The sequence below is a fragment of the Cryptotermes secundus genome, unplaced genomic scaffold, assembly GCF_002891405.2.
Source record: "Cryptotermes secundus unplaced genomic scaffold, Csec_1.0 scaffold692, whole genome shotgun sequence".
NCBI classification, from domain to species: Eukaryota; Metazoa; Arthropoda; class Insecta; order Blattodea; family Kalotermitidae; genus Cryptotermes; species Cryptotermes secundus.
In genome coordinates, this window is record NW_019735469.1 from 160049 (window position 1) to 184525 (window position 24477).

General features: G+C 43.2%; 1 protein-coding gene across 1 annotated transcript in view; it reads left to right on the plus strand.

The window, feature by feature from the left end:
- LOC111869399 (dipeptidyl aminopeptidase-like protein 6) overlaps positions 1-24477 on the plus strand; it is a 253783-nt gene that overhangs the window by 150006 nt on the left and 79300 nt on the right. The window contains exon 3 of the mRNA XM_033753417.1: positions 4551-4764. Within this exon, the coding sequence (XP_033609308.1) occupies positions 4551-4764 (214 nt within the window). The remainder of the gene's footprint in view (positions 1-4550; positions 4765-24477) is intronic.

The window sequence follows — 24477 nt, forward strand, 5'->3', positions numbered from 1 at the left end:
GTTTGTGTATAGGTTCACGTGAATGTTGTTGCTCAAGTGAGCGTTCTACGAATTGTACGCTTATAACGTGTTTTGTGCCCTTTTAGACTGGCGTTTTGTGGGATGCAGTTGGGTGTGTAAACAGAGCTTTCCACCAAGACGTTTGATTGAGCCCTAATATTGTACACTCGTTTTCGGGCGGTATTCGGATCGAATCCCTTACGAAACTCCGGAATGTTCTTTGGAGTTTTCCTCTGTGTCTCCTGCAAGTTAGCTACAAATCACAGGTACAAATATAACTTGACCCGTAATCTACTTGAAAAATCAAAATTAGACCAATATTAGCATGAAAAAGGCCGCACAATATTTTGGCTTGCACGCAAGAAATACAAGGAATCCGCCCATATTTCTCTAGTACATGACGCTGTTAAGTTCACACAAGTTTATCAATGGAATATTCTACCTCCATCTTCAGGGCGGAAGAGTAATTGAAGGAAGCGGTGAAAGTAGGAAGCAGACAGCAGATTGTTGCTGGTCTCGACCTTGTATATGGAGGTAATACGTTCCTCCGAAACGTCGGTAAACTTCTACCGGATAAAAGAAAGTAGTACTCTTTATATTGAGAACCTCAGTTGCAGCATTTATCAAGCCAGCCTCTTTCCTTACCGACCAGTTCTCCAAGATGTTTACTTTTGTTTGAGTGAGGTTTCGCTTCAAGTCACAAAACGAGGGAGAGCGAATATTTGTGGGTGGGGAACACTCTCTGGTGATTCACTGATTTACTACACTCTGTGCCGATGAATTTGGCTACTCCTCTGCTCCGTGTCACTCCCTCCACAACAACCAGAACCAATGATAATCGAGATGAGGCCAGGTCGGTCGAGCTCCTGCCGTAATTGATTTCCTAGCCTCGGGTGGTCTCCAGCCCTGCTCGCTGGGATGGTTATCGGTGAACTGACCCGAACTCGACTAAAAAGAACAAAGGAGAGAATATTTATGGAGGGGGTCTTTGATGTGTAATACCTATTATTAGAAATACAGCGATACAGAATTCAAGCACAGCTACCAAGAAGCGGGATTATTCACGCCACTCGGCGGGACCCGACTCGACTAGACAGACGAGTTTTCACGTAGTGTGGTTTGTGTGCTTGCAAAGGGATCCTGAACTCGGTGAAGTTGTCCTGGTTCCGAGAGATTAGAAACTGAAATCTTGGCATCTAACCAGTAAAACTAAAACTAAACTCCTTGGCTTTAATCCGCAAGCGAACTATACCGACCGAGCTACCGTCGCTTGTCGGCGAAGTTAGTGTCAACTTTAGCGGATAGAGGGTGTCGTATGGTTAGCGCAACAAATTTCGGTTTTCTAGACCAGAGCCGCTATTTCCTTGAAATAACTCCTCAGTTATTCTCGTGAGGCTGAGTGGGCCCCCGTCCATGGACCCACTACTTCTCAGAAAATATTAATAGTTAATAGTTTGATGCTATGTTACCCCATTCCTGATTTTATAAAAGATGTTAAAGTACACGAAAATGTGCCTGATCCTTAAGCTCCAGGGATGCAAATTTATCCGTCCGGCGCCATGATGAGTTCTTGTGTTCCGTTTTCGGAAGTTCGTTAAGCCTCGAGTCTGAGGTGTACTTGTGTTTGCCTACAGTTTCGGAAGATGTGAGAAGTGGGTGATATAGGGAGAATTGAGACATGCCACTTGGCAGCGCAACACAAATTTACTGCAGGTTCAGTAGTGATTGGCGGTGCTGCAAAGCGCCCACTCGCCTCTAGAAACTCGTCCTCATAACTGCCACCATAACCAGTAACTACCGACGTTTCGGATCTGAGGTTCTCCCGCCATCAGCGATAAAGGGTAGTATATTCTACGATAAAATCCTGTGTACTCCGGAAACAGCTCTGCTTGTTTCTTGTTGACGATTTCTTATCTTACTCTTTGACACTGAAGATGGAAGCTGTATTTTCCTACGAAACGTCAACTACTACCTGTATACATGCCATTATACACGTATATCAGAAGGTTACATGTACAATTCAGTCAAATATCCACTTCAAATTCAAAATGAAAATTAAACAGTTCCCGTTTCCAGTTAACTCTACCCTGAGTTTCACTATCGACACACTGTTGCATCGTGTAGTCATTGAGGCACAGTGGGGTGGGACTAAGTGCCTTGTACTGCGGCCACTTCTGGCCTATTGTACCAGCCCCAGATGATAGGTGAGGGTGATTGTGAAGCAATTGGTGGAATGAAGATTGGCAGGGGAAACCGAAGTACTTGGAGAAAACCTGTCTCAGAGCCACTTTGTCCACCACAAATCCCACTTGACCAGACCCAGGATCGAATCCGGGTCGCCGCGGTGGGAAGCCAGCGACTAACCGCTTTGAGCTATGGCGCGGCCCTCAGTTTCACTATAAGTACGTGTATATGCGTGCAAATACGTGTTTTTGTAACATCTGTCGGCAAATTTCGAGGCTGCAATACAACCTGAAGCACTGGGAGCTCTCACTGTTGGTCCTCTAATGAACCACATTGGTACATAACACACACACAGATAGTTATGAATACTGTGACGTGTAGACCCATTGCAAGGCAACGACTTGGTAAACACATTCTTGCGGGAGCCAACGCGCACAAGAATGTGACGTTTATTGCTAGGCAGCGGTTCAGTTAACACGCCTAAAACATTTCGGGAAAATAGAAGACGGTGTTTTCAGTGGGGTCCGTCCTGAGGATATATAACAAGAGGTTGTCAGAAGCTGAGATAGTTCAGTTGAAGAAGAGTTCATTTGAGTGAGTTGTCTTCGAGAACTGGGCCCATTTCTGGAGATGCCAGTCGAAGCTGATTGATAAAAAATGTCAAGAAATGAATTAGACTATGAAAATAAGACTCCATGAGTTGTTTGAAATGAGTGAGACTGTTATAAGTCCGTTGCCAGTATGCGACTAGTGATGATTGGGAATCTTAGTGCTTGTGTAACGGTGAACTGTAAAGTGTGTAGATTAACAATAGCGCTGTAACTGTCTGTAGTCCCGAGTTGTCTATAAGGTGTCAGTTAAATCCAATCATCCAAACCAAAACCCCGTCTTATAAGTTACGAACAACCCCTACAGCTGACAATACTTTTAAGTGCTAACCTAACTCCAAGCTTTCAGTTTGATTGAGTACCCCTTATCGGCTCTCTACGACAGAACTTATGACAGGAACACATACCCATAATAAGGAAACCCAATGACTGTGCCTAGGGGTATAACTGGGCCACCCTGTCCCTGGGGGATATAAATACGGGGACTTGGCCCTCCAGGTTGGTAGAGTCTCGAATCTGATAGCAAAATATGGTCATTAGTCCCGCCGGACTCGGACCAGAGAATGACTGCGCTGGCAAGGGCCAGCAACAATTGTAAGCGACAGACCCATCCTCTCATCAGAGAGAACGGTACATAAGAGCTAGGACCGCGGGGGTTCAGTTGAAAAAAATACTGGTCGTGAGTCTCAATTGGCTTGGCACCAAGGCGAACTGATTGGCGGTAAACCGCCAGTCGTAAAATAGCTCTAACTCTGACTCTGACATGATAGCAAGACGGAGCTGAGGGCACCTTAAGCAGAGCGGTTGCGACAGCTGGAGATGGAAGGATAAAGTCAAACTGGGGAATTGGTGTTAGTAGTGTCGACCACTCGAATTCTGCTACCACAGTGTTGTAGCAGCTCCCGCAATTTCCCATCTTTCTCTCATATTCTTTCCCAGTTCCACATTTTATCGAATGTCATGTCCAGACCGACGTTTAACGTCATTTACCACGAACATTTCGCGCAAATAATCAAGCATAAACCGTCTCCATTACAGACTGTACACTACACAATACATGTCAACATCTAAGTATTTTCAGTGTGCACAGAATACACACGATACTCTGAAACACGGGTTTTCTCTTTCGTTCATGACTTACTGCAAAATTTACTTACATGCAAGGTGTTAACTCTGTGATAGTTGAAGAAAACATTATTCTTGGATGTGGCACCATGTATATATTGTGTTAACTGACGTTTCGGAAGAACGTATCGCCTCCATCTTCTACCATGAAGATGGAGGCGATACGTTCCTCCGAAACGTCGGTTCACACAAGATCTACACGCCGCCACATTCCAGAAGACTGCTTTGTTCATAGTCACCGCCGTGAAGACCTCAGCTCTTACATTTGTGATAGTTCATTGCTATGGGAAACCGAATTTGCATAACGACATTGATAAGTCTCACACAAACCTTTTGTATGTACAGAGTGATTCTAAATTACTGTCGAGGTTTCCATGGCCTATAATTTTCAAGCCGGAAGACATACAATAAAACTGCTTACGGAATATAAAACTGTAACCCAAAAAGTTTTATTACATTTGGAATCAATACTAAAGAACTGAGCTTCAACATGCACGCCCTCCGTTGCAAGTAAGGTTTGAAAATTATAGGCCACGGAAAACCCTACAATAATTTAGACTCGCCCTGTATATTGATGAGCAATAGTCATGAATCACAGTGTGTACATGCCTGATAGATTTTCCCTTCTGTCAGGAGTTGGTGTCCAGCAACCCTAACCAGCGCAACTGGCGCGGAATCCTGATCGCTTTGCTCGTCATTGTGATCGTGCTGGCATTGATCGTGACGTCAGTCGTGCTCCTCACACCGCCAGATGATGGCCCTAGGGTCAAAGGTCACCGCTTCAAGCTCCAGGACATACTGGGGCATGAATTTACGCCGCTACGCTTCAACGGCAGCTGGGTCTCTGGTAAGTAAGAATAGTGTTAACGGCGCCGCGGGTGATATCCCCAGGGACGTGGCAAATTCAATCCACACGTGAATTTGGGCGATATGTGGAGTGCGGCTTGATGCGCGATTGCTCACCCTGTATTGCGACAGCGGTATTCACATTCAAATATTTCTCTTGTTGTGACGCAGACCGGCTCTGAAACACACCCAGCTTCCATTCCAAAGGACAACGGTAGGTCTTCTCCTTGGGGTTAAAGGGCCTAGGGCGTGAAGCTAAGAGCTCACCTCCATCTAGTGCTGAGATTAAGACTGAGTGGGAATGTGCGTATAATCCTAATGGTTTGATGTTTAAATAACTTTATGGAGCTGAGCCCTTCTTGAAGGGCAGCCAGTTGCGTAGCTGCTCCAGAATTTCACACTATTTTATGGAACCCGAGGGTTCATTACCGTGGTCACAAGGCCCTCCATTGCTCCCTATCCTGGGCCAGATCGATCCAGTCCGTAACATCCCATCCAATCTCTCTAAAAATCCATTTTAATATTATCCACCCACTTACGTCTTGGTCTTCCTAGTGGTCTCTTTCCTTCTGGATTTCCCACCAATATCCTATATTCATTCATCTTCTCCCCCATTCGTGTTACATGCCCTGCCCATCTCATCCTCCTTGACTTGATCATTCTAATTTTACTTGGAGAAGAGTACAAGTTATGAAGCTCCTCATTATGCAGTTTTCTCCAGCCTCCTGTCACTTCATCTCTCTTCGGTCCAAATATTCTCCTTAACACTCTGTTCCCGAACACCCTCTGTCTATGTTCTTCCCTTAATGTCAGAGACCAAGTTTCACACCCGTACAGAACCATATGCAAAATTATAATTTTGTATATTGTGACTTTTATGCTCTTGGACAGCAGACGAGAAGACAAAAGGTTCTGAACTGAATGGTAGCAAGCGTTACCCGAGGTCAATATCCTCAGGTTCTGATTTATTATCGCCGATCCCAAATATCTGAACTGTGCCACTTTTCAAAACAGCTGTTTTTTATCTTTACGTCATGATTTTGCCCTGAATTTTGGTGACGAGACGGCAACATATACTTAGTTTTCTCTGCATATATTTCTAGACCAACCTCCTTACTAACGTCATTTATTCTATCATGTTAATATCATGTCCAACATATCAACTGTTCAGCGTGTTACGTTTCCTAGTCGTTCGTAGGTATTTCACTCGGGCAAATTGTGGTAGGTCAGAGAGTCTGTGCCTCCACTGGTCACTCTCCTGAACCAGACTCCTATACAACGTATATTTGGTTCCAATCAGTTCTGCCCCAATATTCTTTATGTACTTCTGTATATACCGTACATAAACGATTTTTGATTGACATTACGCAGTGTCGCGGTGCCGTAGCAAGGAGCTGTTGAGCACCAACACGCTGCGTAGTAGGTCACGAACAAGCGAGACGTCTCTTACGCCAACGTAACCTATCTCATCTATGAGTACTAATATTACTGTGACGTATTGACCCACTGCTAGGAAGCGGCTCGATAAACACGTTCCTGCGGAGACAGATTCTTGGTAAACAACAGTTGCTGGGTAATGCATACGCGACAATAAAGGATATCCATTGCTGCGTATCGGACCAATAAACACGCGGCTGCAACAATACGCGAATGAAACATGTCTTCTATGTGGTCCGTGCCGAGATTCTTTGCCAGACAACTGCATGATAACGCGGATCTTCAACAATAGAGGAGCTGTGTTTTCTGTTCTGCGTCGTTGTATAAGGTGTCAATAAATCCAATCATCCAATCCAAAACCCGTTATTACACTCGACGAAAGGCCAAGTGTGTTCATACGAGACAAACACATCTCGTTAGAGAGGATGTTACATAAAGATTATTACCGCAAGAGTTCAGCTGGACAAAAATTGTGGTCGTGGGCCTCAAGGGGGGCTAACGCCAAAACGAATTGATTGGCGGTAAACCGCCAGTCATAAAATAACTTTGACTTTGAACCCATTATCATTGTCCACGGAATACCGGACACGTGACAATATTTTTATCTTATGTGGAGTGTTGTGTAGAGGAGATTGTCTCCAGTTGATATTTCTTTCGATTCATGGGAGATAGCTTTAAGTGTCGGCCACAACTTGTCGTGTAGGAAGGGACAGGAATAGGGGAGATATCAGTGGAAGTTAATAGCGTGAAAGCTTATGTAACAAATGGTAGGAATTCCCCCGGTTGCATACTGACAGTATATGACGGAATAGCAGCATTATTTTGCAGCCGGACGCCACAGAAATCCAAGTTTGTTTCGAAATGTAACAGATAGGCTGTCAACACCACACTTTCCCTGTCGCTTCGTGTTCTCGGAGTCGGAACAAAACAAAAGCGACAGATTCACTGGAACGTATAACTGAGTATAGAGTAACGTGAAGTGTGCAGTTCACGCGTGCCGTTTCACACTGACACTGCTGCAGCGGTCTCCTTGCTGTACTTCCTCAACACCTACGAATAAATATACTTAAATGTGGCGCATATTTGAACTCTAAAATTATTGTTGATACGGTATGTTCCCATAACAAATATGACAAAAAAGTAGATGTTCTGTGTTTAATTAAAATAGATTAGCCAGCAAGCTGCCTCTGTGGTCTAGTGGTCAGAGTTCCTGGCTACAGATCCAGAGGTCCCGGGTTCGATTCTTTGCGCTACCACATATTCTGAGAAGTGAGTCTGGAACGGGGTCCACTCAGCCTCGCGATGATAATTGAGGAGCTATTCCAAGGAAATAGCGGCTCCGGTTTAGAAAATCGAAATTAACGGCCGTGAGGATTCGTTGCGCTGACCACGTGACACCCTATATCCGCAAAAGTTGGCACTAACTTCGCCGACAAGCGGCGGTCGCTCGGTCGGTATAGTTCGCTTGCGGACTGAAGTCGCGGAGGTTTTTTTGTTTAGCCAGCAGAACTCATAAATAATGTGTCGTATTTCATAGATTTATAGAATAATTAAGAACGGCTCTGTATATCCACATTATATTATCATTTTTTTCCTTTCCTGAAGACAATTACTGAAGTAAGTCCATAGGGTGTGACTGCGTTAAGTTCGTTCGATATAAGATCAAAGTTTTATGCCGTCGGCATGTTTTATTTTAATTAAAGACAGCATTGCCTGAAAGTCGGAATAGTATAATAAGAGTAGACGTTCATTGTTAGGCAACGGTTTGGTGAACACTTTTCCGCGACAACGCCAAACAGTGGAAATACTGTTGAGAGACGATATTTTCTGTTGGGTTCACCCCGGGGCTATATAACGAGGAACTGAGGCCGGCTCAAGGAGACCGCTTCGAATATCTCATAGCCGTGCGAGTCGTAGTCGGCGACGAAAAGGGAACCCAGTACCTAGGGGTATAACTGGGCCACCCTCTTGCTGGGGATAAGAATACGGTGACCTGGCCCTCCAGGTTGGGGGAGTCTCAAATCTGAGACAGTAAAATGTGGTCATGAAGACCTGATAATGACTGCGCTGGCGAGGACCAGCAGCAAATGTGACGACGGACCCATCCTCTTATCAGAGAAGATGTTACATAAGAGCTATAACCCCAAATGTCCAGTTGGGAAATAAAATTATATTGGTCATGAGTCTCAAAGGGCTTGTCGCCAAGACGAACTGACTGGCTGTAAACAGTCAGTCGTAAAATGACTCTGACTCTGGTGGTGTCCGGAGATAAGGACCAACTGAATAGGTTCCACCCGAAGATTGAGACAAAATTCATTCTCATGAAAACAGGACGACGGATAATGACCAGAAGCACAAACTCGCACCCCTTCTTTGTGCACTCACCCCAAATATTCCCCCTCAGTGCTGTGCTCACAATCACCCGCAGTTTCTGCTGTTCGTTTGATACGCGAGACCAGGTTTCACACTGTGATCCTTTAATTTGAAAACTGGTCTCGACGGAGGAAGAGTGAACGAAGAATAGGAGAGACCGAGGCAGACGAGAGGCAAATGAGCTGCAATATAAAGTGAGACTTGGAAAACATGAAATTGCAGAAATGGTAGAGGGCGCAGTTACGGTATATGTGAATGGGGTCTCGCCCAAATGAAACACAGCAGGGCAGAAAATATCAAATGTCTGCGAATCAACTGTTTAGAAAACGGAAGATGCTGAAGCGGAAATGGGGAGGAGAGAAAGGAAACTACAGAACAAATTCACGCTGTGGGCTTCTGGGTGCTGTAGTCCGGTAGGTCAGTACCAGTGTTTCGAAGGAAAATATTGCCTCCATCCTCAGGATGTAAAATGGAGATTCATATCATGATCTCGGTTGTGGCAAGGTGCTGTAGTGTGGTAGGTCGGTACCAGTGTTTCGGAGGAACATGTTGTCTCCTTCTTCGGGATATAAAATGGAGATTAATATCATGATCTGGAGTATGGCATTGTGCTGTAGTGTGGTAGATCGGTACCAGTATTTCGGAGGAACATATTGCTTCCATCTTCAGGATATAAAATATATATTCATATTGTGAGCTCGGTTATGGCAGTCCTGTAATGTGAATAGGTACCAATGTTTCGGAGGAAAATATTGCCTCCATCTTCAGGATATGAAATCGAGATTCATATTGTGACCTCGGTTATGGCAGTGCTGTAATGTGAGTAGGTACCAGTATTTCGGAGGAACATACTGCCTCCATTCTCAAGCTAGAAAATGAATTGTATTATGACCTACAGGTTTATGATATACTACTGTAATTTTGTTGGTTCATGTCAGTGTTTCGGAGGAACATATACTTCCGTTATCAGGGTCTCAAATGGAGATTAAGATTATGGTCTCTTGGTAAAGACACATTCTGGTAGGTCGGAACCGAAGTTTCGAAGGAACATATTGCCTCCTTCTTCAGAGCTTAAGTGAGGAAGGAGAGGAAGCGGCAGGATAGACAAAAGTGGCGTGAACTATATTTGTTTGTTTGTTTGTTTCTAGCTAGTTTAACGACGTTGGCAGGAACTCAGAATACATAGCGTCGAAGGATTTGATAGTAAACAATCAAAGGGAAGGGATGTTGAAGGAAGCGGTCCTAGCCTACTTTAGCTGCTATCCTGTCATATACTTACCCCCGGCATATACTCTAATCTGACACTTCCAGAATTGAAATCAGAATATATACTGACTGAGAGAACTCACTCGACAAATAATGTAAAATAGGCCAATTAGAATATGAGTAGTTCATTTCAGACCTGAAGATGGAGGCAGTATATTTCTTCGAAACAGTGGTACCCATCTACAGGACATCACTTCGGTGCCATAATACGAATCTGCACAGCACAGTTAGTAAGGTTATTCAATGGAAGCAAAACATGACCTGCGCAGTAGGAGGGAATAAAAAAGGAAGTAAAGGGAATAAGGAGATACGATTGTTTAGTGTACCACTCCAGTAACTGAATTCCTTCAGTACCTGAGGGGATTTGGGGCTAACAGTTGCGAAGGGTCACAAAAAGCGACAGAAGCAGAATAAATGGATACAGTGCAGTTCTACTTCTGGATGTTTAAAAATATGTAAAAATAAAATCTCGAGGATAAAAACATGTCCAAAGAGATATAATGTAAAAACACAAAGTATAAAATATTGTGTGTGCTGGGTGAAGGGATATGCATTCTGGGATTATATTCGTGATGACAGTTGTTTTGAGTATTTTTATTATTTAAGTGGTTGAGATAAACATTTGCAACTTTAGACGATTTTGAACAGTGCTGTCTTCTAGGATGTGGTGCCGTATAGATATTGTGTTAACCGTTGTTTCGGAGGAATGTATCGCCTCCATCTTCAAGGTATAAAAATCCGCGAGCGAGGAACTAGCGTGAGCAAGTAGCTGCAGACCGGGTACCGATGCCTCCTCATTTGATGGAGATGAACGGTCATATTTACTCCCAGGCTGATTAACCCACCGGGGAAGGAACCTCCGATATCCATTAGATAGGAGGTTGAGTGGCCCTCGGGGTCGGGCTGGAGACTAAAGGGAAATATCTCGCTCTGCAGTCCCGGTCGAGCCCGTAGCCCATCACTATATCCACAGAGCCGTCGTGACTTCCCGATGATAACCATAGTCGGTTTTATTGTCTGTTATATAAGCAGGTTAACAACACATTTAATTAATTCCTGGTACTCATTTCTGTTAGAGGCTGAGTCGACCCCAGGGTCATAGTGCGGCTGGAAGGACTAGGTCAATTGAAAAAAAAAATCCAATGACCTCATCGGGACTTGAACCCGCGACCTTACGGCTTGTAGCATACTGCCTCAACCAACTACACTACCGCGTGGATAGTACCTCCAATTATGCCACGATCAATTCCTTCCAAATCCCTTCCAGGTCATTATTCACTAAACACAGCAAAATCTGAAGCTATGTTATGAGCTATTGACAGTGTCGTTTAATAAACAAATAAATAAGATCTAAACATTTGTTACGATGGCATATTAATACAATTACTGTGTTTCTGCACATTATCCATTGTCCTGTTTTTATTTAAACAAAACTTTTATACGTACAGTTTCAGCCTTTAGGAAAAGTGTTGCAAAATTACATTTACATTCAATAGACCGTTCAGGAGAAATTAATAAAAATGTACTGTAAGTTTGATTTTTACTGGATTTGCAAGCTGGTCGCTGTAGAAGTGCCGTGACGTTGGAAACAGTTACAAAGTAGCGTAGCAGAAACTACAGCGAGTTTCTGTAAAGGCGCGTCCACATTACTCGTGCTCGTGCTCGCCAGGCTTGTGCTCGTCGGGACACTCGTCTGGCTTTTACTTGTGCTCGTAAATCTTCGTCCACACTACTTCAATTGCTCGCCAGGCTTCGGCGCGTGAGGATCCGTATATTTACTCGTAGTGTGTATGCTGTAGTCATATTTAAATTATTGGCTATAGTTTTTAAATTAAAAATTTAAAAATTGCTTGTCTCGTGATTTGTCATATCGTCCGCATTACTCGCGAGCACAGTGAGTCACACGAGCACGAGTAATGTGGACGCACCTTAAGATGCGCAGTCACAGGGCGTACTTTTAACTCACTGTTCTCCCTTTCCAACGATAAGTTGCTTTTGGCATCCTGATGTGTGAAACACAACGTAACAAAGAAAAATGTGACTGCGGTTAAGCTACAGCTGCACAGCGCGTCTGCTAAAGCTTCAGTTGTGGCGTTGGGACTACTGAACTGCGCAAGGCAGCCAACTTATGGAAAACTGCCGTGTGTTGTGAAGTTCAATTCTTCTCAGAAAGTATTTCAATAATCAAAATGAATAAAATTAAATTCATAGTTATCGTAAATATAATAAATAACCATTTTATATATTTACGATAACTATGAATTTTATTTTATTCATTTTAATTATTGAAATACTTTGTGAGAAGAATTAAACTGATATATATATATATATATATATATANTTTGTCTTAAGATTGTACCTCGTATGCATCCTTAAGGTGGACCAAACTGAGAAGATTCCACCTAAAGACGAAGACAGGAATCCAGTCTCCGAAACGTCGCTGTGTTTTTAAGTAGAAACAGGACGATTTGTAATGTCCAGAAACATAATAATTGCACTAAATAAATAACAGTTAATAAATTAATGAACATGTACAGGAATTCTGGATAGCTCAGTCGGTATAGAGACGGGCTGCGGATTGGACGGTGGCGGTTCGAATCTCGGCAGGGGCAGCCTCCTAACCAATGGTTATTGGGGGGGGGCGAGCGGCAGAGCCGTGAAACTGACCACTAGCTTCCATCTGATGCCGAAATTAAAAATTGTGGAGCTGTAACTTCACTTCTCCATACATGTTCATAGCGTGGTGCTTAATTAGTTAAGCACAGGGAGCGCTTTACCTTATACTACGTATATACACTGGTATGTGGTATGTTTGTCTCTGAAATTTTAGCACCTCATATTTCTTGCATTAATTACATTCGTCTGTGTATGATTCTACAGCTGTAGTAATCTTCCTGGGACAGTATCTTCATAACCTGGAAACAGAACGTGTATCTAATTAGAGCCGTATTAAGATTCTAGTTCAGAAACAGACCGAGAGAAACCATATAAACTTACAGAATATTCAAAGTCCTCTACAGCGCGAGTCAGAGAAACTTTATGAACTGAGAAACAATGCTTCGAAACTAATAATGCTTACTGAAGACATAAAGTTTGAACAGAACTTCGTTGTGCTTTAACTTGTTTCACACATTATCAGCGAGCAGATAAAAAGCGAAATATTGTGTGTCTAGAGCAGTATAAATAAATTGCATTCTATAAATAACATATTATAATGGGGGGGGGGGTTTGAAATGGGAGATTCGTGCTGTAATCGCCAGAAATATAAATTGTACTGACATTCAACAGTTGCATAAAATTTAATGGCTGACTGTGCCTTTTATGAATTGCAGTGTACATTCGTGTACCTTTGGTATTTGCGAGCTGTCCTGGTATGCTAATTTAATGTTTGCATGGAATTTGCATATGATTTACTCTAGATGAAATTTCAATCTCCAAATAAACGACACAGCCAGACCGCGTCTGATTAGCAGTTGATAGATATCCGGTTCGAACCTAACCTATGGTCCCTATGTACCGATAAATGTTCTCTACATTTTTATCAGTCCTTCCAGAAGGATTACAAAATGAAAATGCAATCTCTTCCTGTCGCATACTTTTGTATTCATACAGTCATCCTGCCATATTTAACCTGACGAGTTGATATAACGTAGCAGAATTATGAGTTTCGGAGTAGGCAGTTCGCTGAATAGCGCAAAGAAAGATCACATGAGCTGCCCGTTAAGCCTGTCAGGGCTCTGGAGAGAGTGTATCTCGTGAGACTGAAATTTTCGGAATATGCAATTATTCATATCTTGCTATTGAAATCCTTACTTCCTCACCAAAGTCGTCAACTTCATGAAACATTGACAGTTCTTCATCTACTGAAGAAACACCCAGAGTTCTACTCATTACCACTTTACCGATCTGTAAGGTTAGGAACACACACAGCGACATCGGTCGTACGACGTCCGTACGGTTCATGTCGCATCAAGTAGTAGAATATAAGGCTGGGGCCACACGAGCGCACGAAGTACGTCCGTTGCAACGAACGTACTTTATGACGGACGTTGATGAGGACACCACACAGTTGCAGAATGCGGTGCGTAGTTTTTTGTCTGCAATGGAGCCAGAAGAAGGAGTAGCATTCGCCTCTCTTGTTTATTTCTACAACGGACGCATTTTGACCGCTCGTGTGGCCCCAGCCTAAAGTGTAGTCTTAGCTTTCATACGTGACGACATGCGACATCTACCGTACGACAGTCGGAGAGCAGAGAAATGTATTTGGTCGCTCTAGTGTGAAAAGGAAGTCGTACGGTATGAACGAATGTATAAGGGGTGGGCCCTCTCGGCCCTTGCACCGCGACCACAGTGATCTAGTGCCTCCCCTTTTGATTATTGCCTCAGCAATCCTGCACTTCGAATTAAGCGCAGGATTTTGTACGTGGGGACGTCGAAATAGTCACTTTGTTCCATAAAATATTGACCCAAGTGGCACAATTTTAAACAAGCTAAGGCCTCACATTCGCACAGGATATGTGTGGCTGTTTCATTTTCTTCTTGACACCTCTCACAAGTGGGACTATCACTTAGTCCCAGTTTGAACAGGTGTCCTTTGAGGTGACAGTGTCCTGTAAGTAGTAACAGTAAGTGTTAGTAAGTAGTAAGTGTAACTGGGTAACACTCTGTATTGGTGGTATTTGACAGTCAACACAACACTAAAAATAAACCAATCGAACTGCTCATATTGGTTTCATTTAATAGTTGCTACATGTTTCGGTCCACATTTGGGACCATCTTCAGGTGGTCTCATCAAATACATCTCGTGTTATTGAACTGTCCTAATAAGGATCCGTACTAGTGCAAATCATAACAATCACATGCAGCCGTCACGAAGTTGCAAGAAGTTTTATAATTTTAAAATACTTCGAAATTTAAACATCTCTTGTCATTGAATGTAAAATTATATGTTGTTTTGGTCCGCATTGTATACTATCATATATTCACGGTAATGCTATTACTATTTAGGTAGTTAGTTATTGGAGAGGGTAGGTTTCCCCATGCACTGAGACCTGTACTGGTCCATTGTGCTTCCCTCTATGATTTCTACCAGTCTCTATATCCTACCGGTACTGGTGCTTACCATCAGTCCCGCCCAGCCAGCGAGACTGGCTCTACTAGCTGAGAGGTATCTATAATGCTTCCCCCATCTACCAGAGGTATTAGAGACTGCTGTTGGGCGGGAAACGTCCGTTAATTTGGCTCAGTGACCTCCTTTGGAGATATGAGGTTCTTTTACGTGCCGTAAAGCTTCGACACAGGACCCACGGCTTAAAGTCCCTCCCGGAGGACTTGTTCCCTGAATTTTTCCGCCCTTAAAAATTCGACGACCTCCGCCGGGTATTTGAACCCGCGTACTACGAGTCATGAGGTGGGAATGTTACCTACGGAGACTACGGAGGCCGCTGTGCTATTACTATTTAGTTTGTTGTCATATACATGTATATTCTTGCGCATGTCGTGATTTTGTTTTCTGTTTTTTCCCTTAGTGTGTATTGTGTATTCCTTCTGTATAGGCGTTTTTGTCACATCCGTTCCTGGTTACAATGTGAGCACAACAGGATGCAATTAGTGAAGATAACACTCTGTATTTGTAAGCACTGACTCATCCTGCCGGTCTGGCTGCAACGCACTCGAACGCGGAGCAGAAGGAAAAGAGTTTCCCTAGCTCCTGTAACCCAATTAGCTGTACACGTACCCAGGTATTCACTCACCAAATTCCGCTTTCGCCGTTAAATTATTACGTTATTTATAATTATTAATAAGGGGCCTGCTTCGAGTTAATCACACTGCGTAATGGACGCCTTTTATTACCCACAGCAAGCACCAAAAAACAAATTTATATTGAATTCGCCATAAGCAGCTCTCTGACCTAACCTACAAATGCACGAAGGCGCGAAGTTGAACTAATAAAATGGAGTTGTATTGTTTATGGGCCGGCAATACTTTATGAAACACAGCATTGTATTGCTATGGAAACGTGTTTTGGAAATCTTGTAGAGCTCTTGTGTCAGGTTATGTTGGCTTTATCGATTTACCATTAACCTCCCGCCCTCCACTTCTCCCTGAATTTCTCATGCCCCTTGTTTTGCTCCTCTCTTCATTCCCAAAACATTGTACAGTGTCCTGCAAAATTATTGTAGCCTGGACTCGGGCCTCTGCTTCTGGATGCGCTTAACACATGTCGCAGGTGTCTGAAACACCTCAGGTACTCACAGCTCCGAGCTGTACGTTCAGGTGGGTGCCCCCTCTAGTAGAATTTCTGCTTGCGAATTGCATCTCTCCATTTTCTCGCTTGCCATCTCCCTGAAGATGGAGACAGTATGTTCCTTCGAAACATCTGTGAACTTCTGTTGAAACTACACGAAGTCAAATCCGGAGACATGCTATTCTTATACCTTGATTTCTTTCGTTAAGTTGTCTCATCTGCAGAAAATGGACACTAAAATTGCCAAAGGTCGGCAGGAATAGACATAAATATGTTATATTTGTTTTGTATTTCATTAAACATCTGTAATCCGTGTTAGGATGGGCTGTGCTATAATAATCGCCTTTCTTCTTTCATGTTCTCCATAGTCACCTGCACTCTTGCGGTAACAATAAGAACTAAGAACTCACCATGAGAGCATGCGTATCTGTTGTTAAAATTACGGAATTTATGCTGTTAAATGTGCTCTTCAATTTATGTTCTTCTGTGGCGTAGATTGGATGTATTATTATTATTATTATTGGAAGGGGTGGGTTTCCCCATGCACCGCGACCAGTTTCGTCTATTGTACGTTCTCCTTTGATATTCTACCAGTCTCTATACCCTACCGGTACTGGTGCGTACCATCAGCCCCGACTCAGCCAGCGAGTTCGGCCTCTACTGGCTCAGCGATACCTTGATGCTTCCTCCATCTACCAGAGGCGTTAGAAACTACTTTTGGGCGCGAAATGTCCTATAATTTGGCTCAGAGGTCTCCTTGAGACATGAGGTTCTATTACGTGCCGTAAAGCTACGACACGGGACCCACGGCTTAAAGTCCCTCCCGGAGGACTTGTTCCCTGAATTTTTACTTAAAAATTCCATGACCGCCGGGTTTTAACCCGCGTACCTTGAGTCATGAGGTGGGAACGTTACCCCTAGACTACGGAGGCTGCTAGATTGGATGTAACTCCAGTCACAAATCTAGTAGAAATGTTACTTTTGCTTCTTTCTAGGTCGTCCTACGTGACGTCTTACCTCAGGACTGTAATAATTTACTTGACATGGTAAGCGTCCTGGCACACGCGGCAGCGTAGTTGCTTGAGGTATTATGCTATAAGGCGGAAGGTCGCGGTTTCGGTTCCCGGTGAGGTCATTGGATTTTCCAATTGACGTAATCCTTCCAACCGCACTACAGCCTTGGGATCAACTCAGCCTCTGACAGAATTGGGTACCAGGAATCTTCCTGCGGATAAAGGGCGGCCGGTGTATAAGGCCGACAACCTCACCGCCGTCTGTGAGCCAACTGTCCAGAAAATGTGAGGGTCTCGACGTCTCACAATCCTATTGGCTTCCACGGCATGTTACAGGGATAGCTTTACGTTTCTTTTTGTAAGCTTCTAGGGGTCACCCTTTCTACGTGTTCCTTCCAGTTTCTTTGGTACTGTCTAATTTCGTCTGCCGTATTTTTTGCTTCTACATGTTTTCGTGTATCTTCACTTCACCATTAATCTAACCTCTGAAACCTCAATTCAGAGGCTCCTTAGCTTCTCAGCGCCCACATTTCGCTGCCACGTACGTCACGGCTAGGCTCTGAAGCCATTGTGTGTCCTTATTGTATTTCTGACACACCATCGTGCTAGTCAGAGTACGAAATGGGATGAAAGGAGGAACAGGACAACAGGAAGAAAGGAAGAAGTAACAGGATATGGGGAAGTAAATGGAGGTGGGCAGTGTAGGACAAGCATATAGGGGAGAAGACGTGTAAGGAAAATAAGGATGAAAAGGGGAAGGAAAATCAAAGTAGAAAGTTGATGGAGAAGTGAGGTAAGGGAAAAATTAAAATGAGGTGTAGAGGAATTTTAAGAAGAAGAAGTAGGTGAGAGAGAATAAGGAGAAAGAAGGTAGGGAGGAGATGGGTTAGAAAGAGGACAGTGAATATGAAGTTGAACCAAAGGGAGAAGGAGGATATACAGGACGAAGAGTAGAAGGAAGGGAAAGAGAGGACGAAAAGGGAGAAAGAGGAGACGAGAAGGACAAGACATAAAAATAACAGAGGAATTTAGAGAGAATACTAGAAAGATAAAAGGCGATAAAAAAGAGACGAAGCTGGAGAAGATTTGAAGTAAAAATCACCGTTCTTCTTCGGGTGATTCTGTATCCAATGACGTCGCTCGGTCAGGGTTAATAATGCAATCTAATTTATTGCGTTTCTGAACATTTCCATGCTCTCCATTATCATTTCATGCGCTGCTATTTCGGTTCCCAGATATTTGAAAAAAAAATTTGAAATATTCTATAATTTTTAACGCCCACAAATGTACTCACTGTTCTCGTAATTGTCCCCCGATCCTCTAATTTAATAACGACACATCACATGCGAATGCTATTGAGAACACACATCGTTAAAGGTAAGCAATACCGAAAAATTGTCATACCAGGGCTCTGGCTCTCAGTGCAATATATACACAAGTGCAACACTCGTTCAGAACTGAAGATTCTGTACTATTAACTCACCCTCAAGCCTCTCACATTTCTTTTCAACATATTATCGAGTGATAAGTCGAGGCCACGTTTAACGGTGTCTCACGTGAATAACACGCACAAATAACCAGTCGTAATATAACTCCTTCATGTGTCTAGGTAACTAGACTCAACATGCTCATATAGGCATATTATTTTTTTCCTTTCGCGCTACAGCCCCAATTTGGGCCTTTTCCTACTTCCATTAAACTCTTCGTTTCACTTCGGTTTACTAGATCTTAGACATTCGGTAGGACTCCGCAGGCGGGTGATCAGCTCGTCGCAAGGCATCTACCTGTACAGAAACACAGAAAAACGCACACAAACACAACCACAAATAAACAAACCATAAACATCCATGCCCTGAGTGGGATTCCAACCCACGATCCCGCCTTCCGAACGAGCGAAGGCAGTGCATTCCTTAGACCGCTCGGCTACCGTGACCGGCCAGCTGCATATTATTAATACTCACATAATTGACATGATAAACTGCAAAAGAGATTATTCCTTGCTCGTTCGTAGCCTACTACATAACTTACTGACGTTACAGTACATCCTATATAGAAATATTTGAAGCTCTCATAACGGTTATGACACCGTGTAGCTGTAAGGCGCATAATCCCCTTGAATGTTGCCCCGTATCTTGACCAGGGAGACCACAAGAGAACATGTTCGATATTTATGTTCCGTGACTTCTCGGAGAACAGCTCAAGGAGCAGAATTAGAGTACAGCGCACTTCATACCTGAATGGAGTTTCAAACGAAGTAGTTTGTTGCATATCTTGTGTAATTCAAAACTCATTTCGCTTCTCGCTCTAGACAGTGTCTGAAGACCACGCTTGGCATAATGCAAACAGCGATTTATGACGACGGCTGTTTTGCTCCTATGCAATCATATTAAACCATTATCACTGCGCAGGGTCGTGACGGTGAGGGGGAAAATATGTGACGTCACTTTTCTACGAAGCTACATTAAACGGTGCACGCGGTAGCGTAGTTGGTTTAGACACTACTCTACGAGCCAGAAGGTCGCGTATTCGATTCCTGATGAGATCGTTAGATTTTTCAATTGACATGTTCATTACAGTCGCAGTCCTGGTGTCGACTCAGCCTCTAACATAAATGAGTACCACAAATCTTCCTGGGGGTAAAGAGTGGCCAGTGCATAAGGCTGACAACCTCACCGCCATCTGTGAGCCGATTGTCTTGCCTCGACGTCTCACAGTCCTGTGGGCCTCCACGGCCTGTTACAGGGATAGCTTTACCTTTACTTTTATAAAGTTTATAATCGGGCATGGCCTAGACGTGCTTGTAGGAAAGATTTAGCATCTGTTGACTGATTCTCATGCCATTAAGAACTAATTATTTCATGAAACTTTATTTTAAGAAAAATGACGGTTGTTTAGTTTATAGCTGATTGTCCGATTCCGCCTCCATTAGCATTTGGTCGTTCCGTCCATCTTTAGCCCGCATTATGACCTATTTCCCCTTCGTAGGCTTGCATTCTTTTTGATGTCGTATCTTTCGTCGTGTGATTTTTCCCCCACTTTTCTCCAGATCATGTGATCAAGTCACAAAAAATGAGAATACTGAAGCTTATTATCTTTTGGATATAACGCCATATAATCTGGTAATTCCCCTCTCCCCCAACAAATCAGATTAACTTATAGTCACCAATTTCATCGTTGAAGAATACGACAAGGAAGCTGTACGTTTTTCCGAAACGTCCGTAAAATTCTACCAAATTACATGGTGTCACATGGGTAACGATCTAGCAATCTGAGCTGTATGATATCCCAGAATACTGTCATCATACTCACAGGCGTGAGAAATTGAGAACCCCGTATAAAAATAATTTTATCTTCTTCATTCTCTCATTATATGAACGTATTCTTCCATCAAGCAAGTTGTGTATGTTACTTCTGTTCATAGATGGCGCGCACAGCATTTTCTGTTCTTAGTATCCAGTTCTCGCTGCAACATAATAACAACGAGGCTTTCATTAGCATATAAAGTTTCAGAAAGGTTCTCTTACGAGGTATCTTGTTACATTCAGTTTCATGGAAATAAAGATAATGGTATTGTACCACTTAATGTCATACAGTTTGTTTGGCGTGCCGTTTTCCGACCTCTCGGAGCAGTGTGCTGTCTCCAATTTGACGATATTTCGAATCGACTTCAATTACTTACCAAACTACAATGTGTCACTTCCCAGGAAACAATAATCTTTTCTCGTAACCATCTTGAGACCTTCAAACCTGTATTCCATGGTTGAGACCTCTCAAACCCAAATAGTTTAAATTATATTCTCCATCTTCTTATCATTGCTTTTCACCTATCACATTATTACCTACACATGTCACAGTAGTCGCCTGTTACTGACGTTCCTATATTGAATTCTTCCGTATTCAATATAGTTTAAAAATAGCTTCTCGCAATTCATCTTCTAACTTCAGATAAACTTACATATATATATATATGAAATAGAAATTAACCGTGAGATGACCTTGAGTGGACAGGTGTGCTGACAGTTCGCCTTAGAGGCGTAGGGAACATCACTTGCCGGTCTTGCAGACTAACGCTAAACGAAGAGTGGTGTAACATATGGCGTTGCTAACGTTGATTCTTTGAAATGTTATGAATAATGCTTTCATAAAATGCGACATGCTGTATTACTGCAATATTTTTGGTCGGTGCCGTATGCACGCCCATTTGCACATGGGTACTGCTAGTATTCATATGGAACGTCTCATGTCTTTCATTTCAGTCTGATGTTTTCACGCTGCGCTTTGGGTCATGACGTCATGTAAACGGGCAGGTTGGTGAAGCTGTAATGCTCTACACCTATGTGCGAGAAGTGCTTGGTTCGAATCTCTGCCAAGAGAACTGGGATTATTTTTATCTGTATTCAGTCCCTCCAGACAAGCCACTGAAACTTACCGTAATTCAGAGAAGATCGCTTCCTTTCAAATCCATCCCAATTCATCCTTCGTCAGTTATCCTACCATTCGACGTTGAATAGTCTCGATACTGAGAGAGCAGTAAAATGACGCACAAAAGAGGCAACGTGTACCCTGTGTGTACCAGATTTTCGAAGGAAATTATTGCCTCTATCTTCAAGGTAAATTTATCCAAAGGATGAACGTATGAGAGATAGTCATTAAATATGTCACAAAATGGTATAAAACGTAAAACATATGGCATTCGAACCTGGAAAAACATTTATCTCTCGACATATCCTCCACCAACATTGATATACTTGTGTAATTTGGAACAAGAAATGTTAATATATTAATGGTATCCAACTCATAATTAAAGAGATACAGTAATTTGAAAACTGGCGAAAAATCTTTTCTTCTTCGAATTTCAGTGAAAACAAATTAGAAATACAATACAGACAGTTTTTAAATCGTCAATGTTTTAGGAAAGAAGCATTCTAAGACCATTTTTTTTTCAATTTCTTAATTTTGCATTGTGCAACATTTTTCATCGATTTTATATTACAAAATTACATTATTTTCAGCATCCCATTCTGTAAACATACCAATGGTTGCATATCGCACCCTTCTATCACTCTGTTTCCTTTAAACTGTAGTGCTTTAGAAGACGACTGGATTTACATAAGATTTTCAAAAATTTCTCCCTGCACGTCAACACAACGCAGCGCACGCGTATGAACCGCGCTCGTAGCATTTCGCAGTTCCACACGTTTTTTCCTTATTGTCATCGCCGTATCCAGAATACGTTCAAGCAACGCTTCACGTGTTTGTACCTTTACCTGGTACACAATGTCCTTCGTCCAGCCCCAAATGCAATAAAATGGAACGGCCCGATTAGCTGATCATACAGAACACCACACCAGACATTGACACTGAATCGGTGTTGAAAATTGGATTCTATCGTGGCACGGGAATTATTGTCTGCCCAACCTTTAAGTTGTGACTGTTTTGACCCCGTCCCGTGTAAACTGTGCCTCATCGCAGAGCATTATCAAGCGGTACAACTGCCGATTTCCATTTAACCAGTTGCAGAACTGCAGACGAAGAGCACGGTCTCCTGGTTGTAGGTGTTGTACTTGCTGTAAATGATAAGGATGCAGCCCGTTCTCATGAAGAGTCCTCCACGCCATGGACTGAGATAAACCGAACCGCCGAGCTAGACGTCTTGCACTTGCACACGGGCTGCGCTCTTCAGCATCGAGAATGTTTTCTTCTTCGCACAATTCATGTTGAGGATTTCGTTTGTATTGTATACGAACGCTGGGGAGAGAACCAGTTTGTCTTAATGTGTTGAATGTACTGCTAATGGATTTAGGATTCGGAATCCTGCGATGAGGATAACGCCGGTGATATTCGGCAGCAGCGGCTCTCGCATTTCCATCACATACACCCAAAACAAACACCATATCGGCGTATTCCTCAGTGGAAAATGTGTACGGCATCTTAACTTCACACAACCACCAACCCAACGTCCTGTCCACTACTGGATCGCTCTGCCTAGGATCGCGCAACATTCCAGCCGGTCAGCTTATCTGCTGACACAGCTGACTGGAACGCATTGGCGCCCAGTGGGGGCGGGGGGCATAGCGCTGCATTCACAATGATGCGTTTCGAAAATCCATTGTTACTCCGTAAGTATTGAAAATCGACCACAAGTTTATAAGGAAATTTTGCAGGAAATAACCCCAGGAATATGCACCATAAGCCGGGGTAAAACTTCGTGAATCACCCTGTATTTACACGCAAATCTTTATATGTCATCTGCTATGGGAATGAGGATACGTCATTGTCAGTTCGTGACGTGGGCCGTTGTGTCGTCACTATATTGTCACGTTCTCGTCTCTGTGTCGTCTCTGGCTCTGCTTATATTGGCGTTATGCGGACCGGATACCGGACACCATTTCTCGCGGTTCCGTGAGACAATCGGCTCAGAGATAGTCGTGAGGTCAGCTTTAAGCGTCGGCCTGCCTTTATCAGCAGGAAGATTCCTCGTACTCATTTCTGTCAGAGGCTGAATCGACCCCAGGGCCACAGTGCGGCTGGAAGGATTTGGTCAACTAAAAAATCCAATGACTTCATCGGGAATCGAACCCGCGATCTTCCGGCTTGCAGCTTATTGCTCAGACCAGTTACGCTACCGCGTGTTCCTCACAAAATGTAAGGACAATAAAAATGAAATGGTGAAGAAAGCTGTAACATTAATAATACAACACATGTCCGAACTGAAATCGTGTTTCGTTTATATAAAAGATGGAATTTACAAATCAGTATGCCACATATTTGCAAATTTATTATTAATTACACATAATGGAACTTTGTCATGAAACACCGGAGTCCCGCCGAACACCAGTTGGGCGACGCTGGTATAGACAATTGGTGGGAGTCCTTAGGCGGGGGGTCGGCCCATCGGAGGGCCTGTATTTATAACGCAAATAGAACGGGACATAACGTCCACGGTTCAAGCAGAATTCGGGCCAACATTCCAGTGATCGACCGCGGGAATACAGCGCGTACCTTGGACGGCACATCCACTGCGGCCGGCTGTAGGAAGCATCAATGAAGATTTCCGCAAAATTGTAAAGTGGAATGGAAATTTGTCAGCGTGCTTAATTGGACATTACGTCTTGAAGGCGTATGAGAGAGTGGAAGGATATCTCCACTTGTTCTTTACCTCTGCACTAGGTGTAGGTAACTGGGCAACTTTATAACTCGGCCGATTTATATCCTGGGAAAATTACTCCGAAACTCGGACAGAAAGCAGAGTCGGTGTGAAGGTTGTGCCAAGGAGGAGAACCTGTGCTCCTGCTGTGACACTATACTAACTGAGCTACTCAGCTTTATTCGTGAAACAGTGTTAACGTACGTCATAGAAACAGGATAAAATATCTTT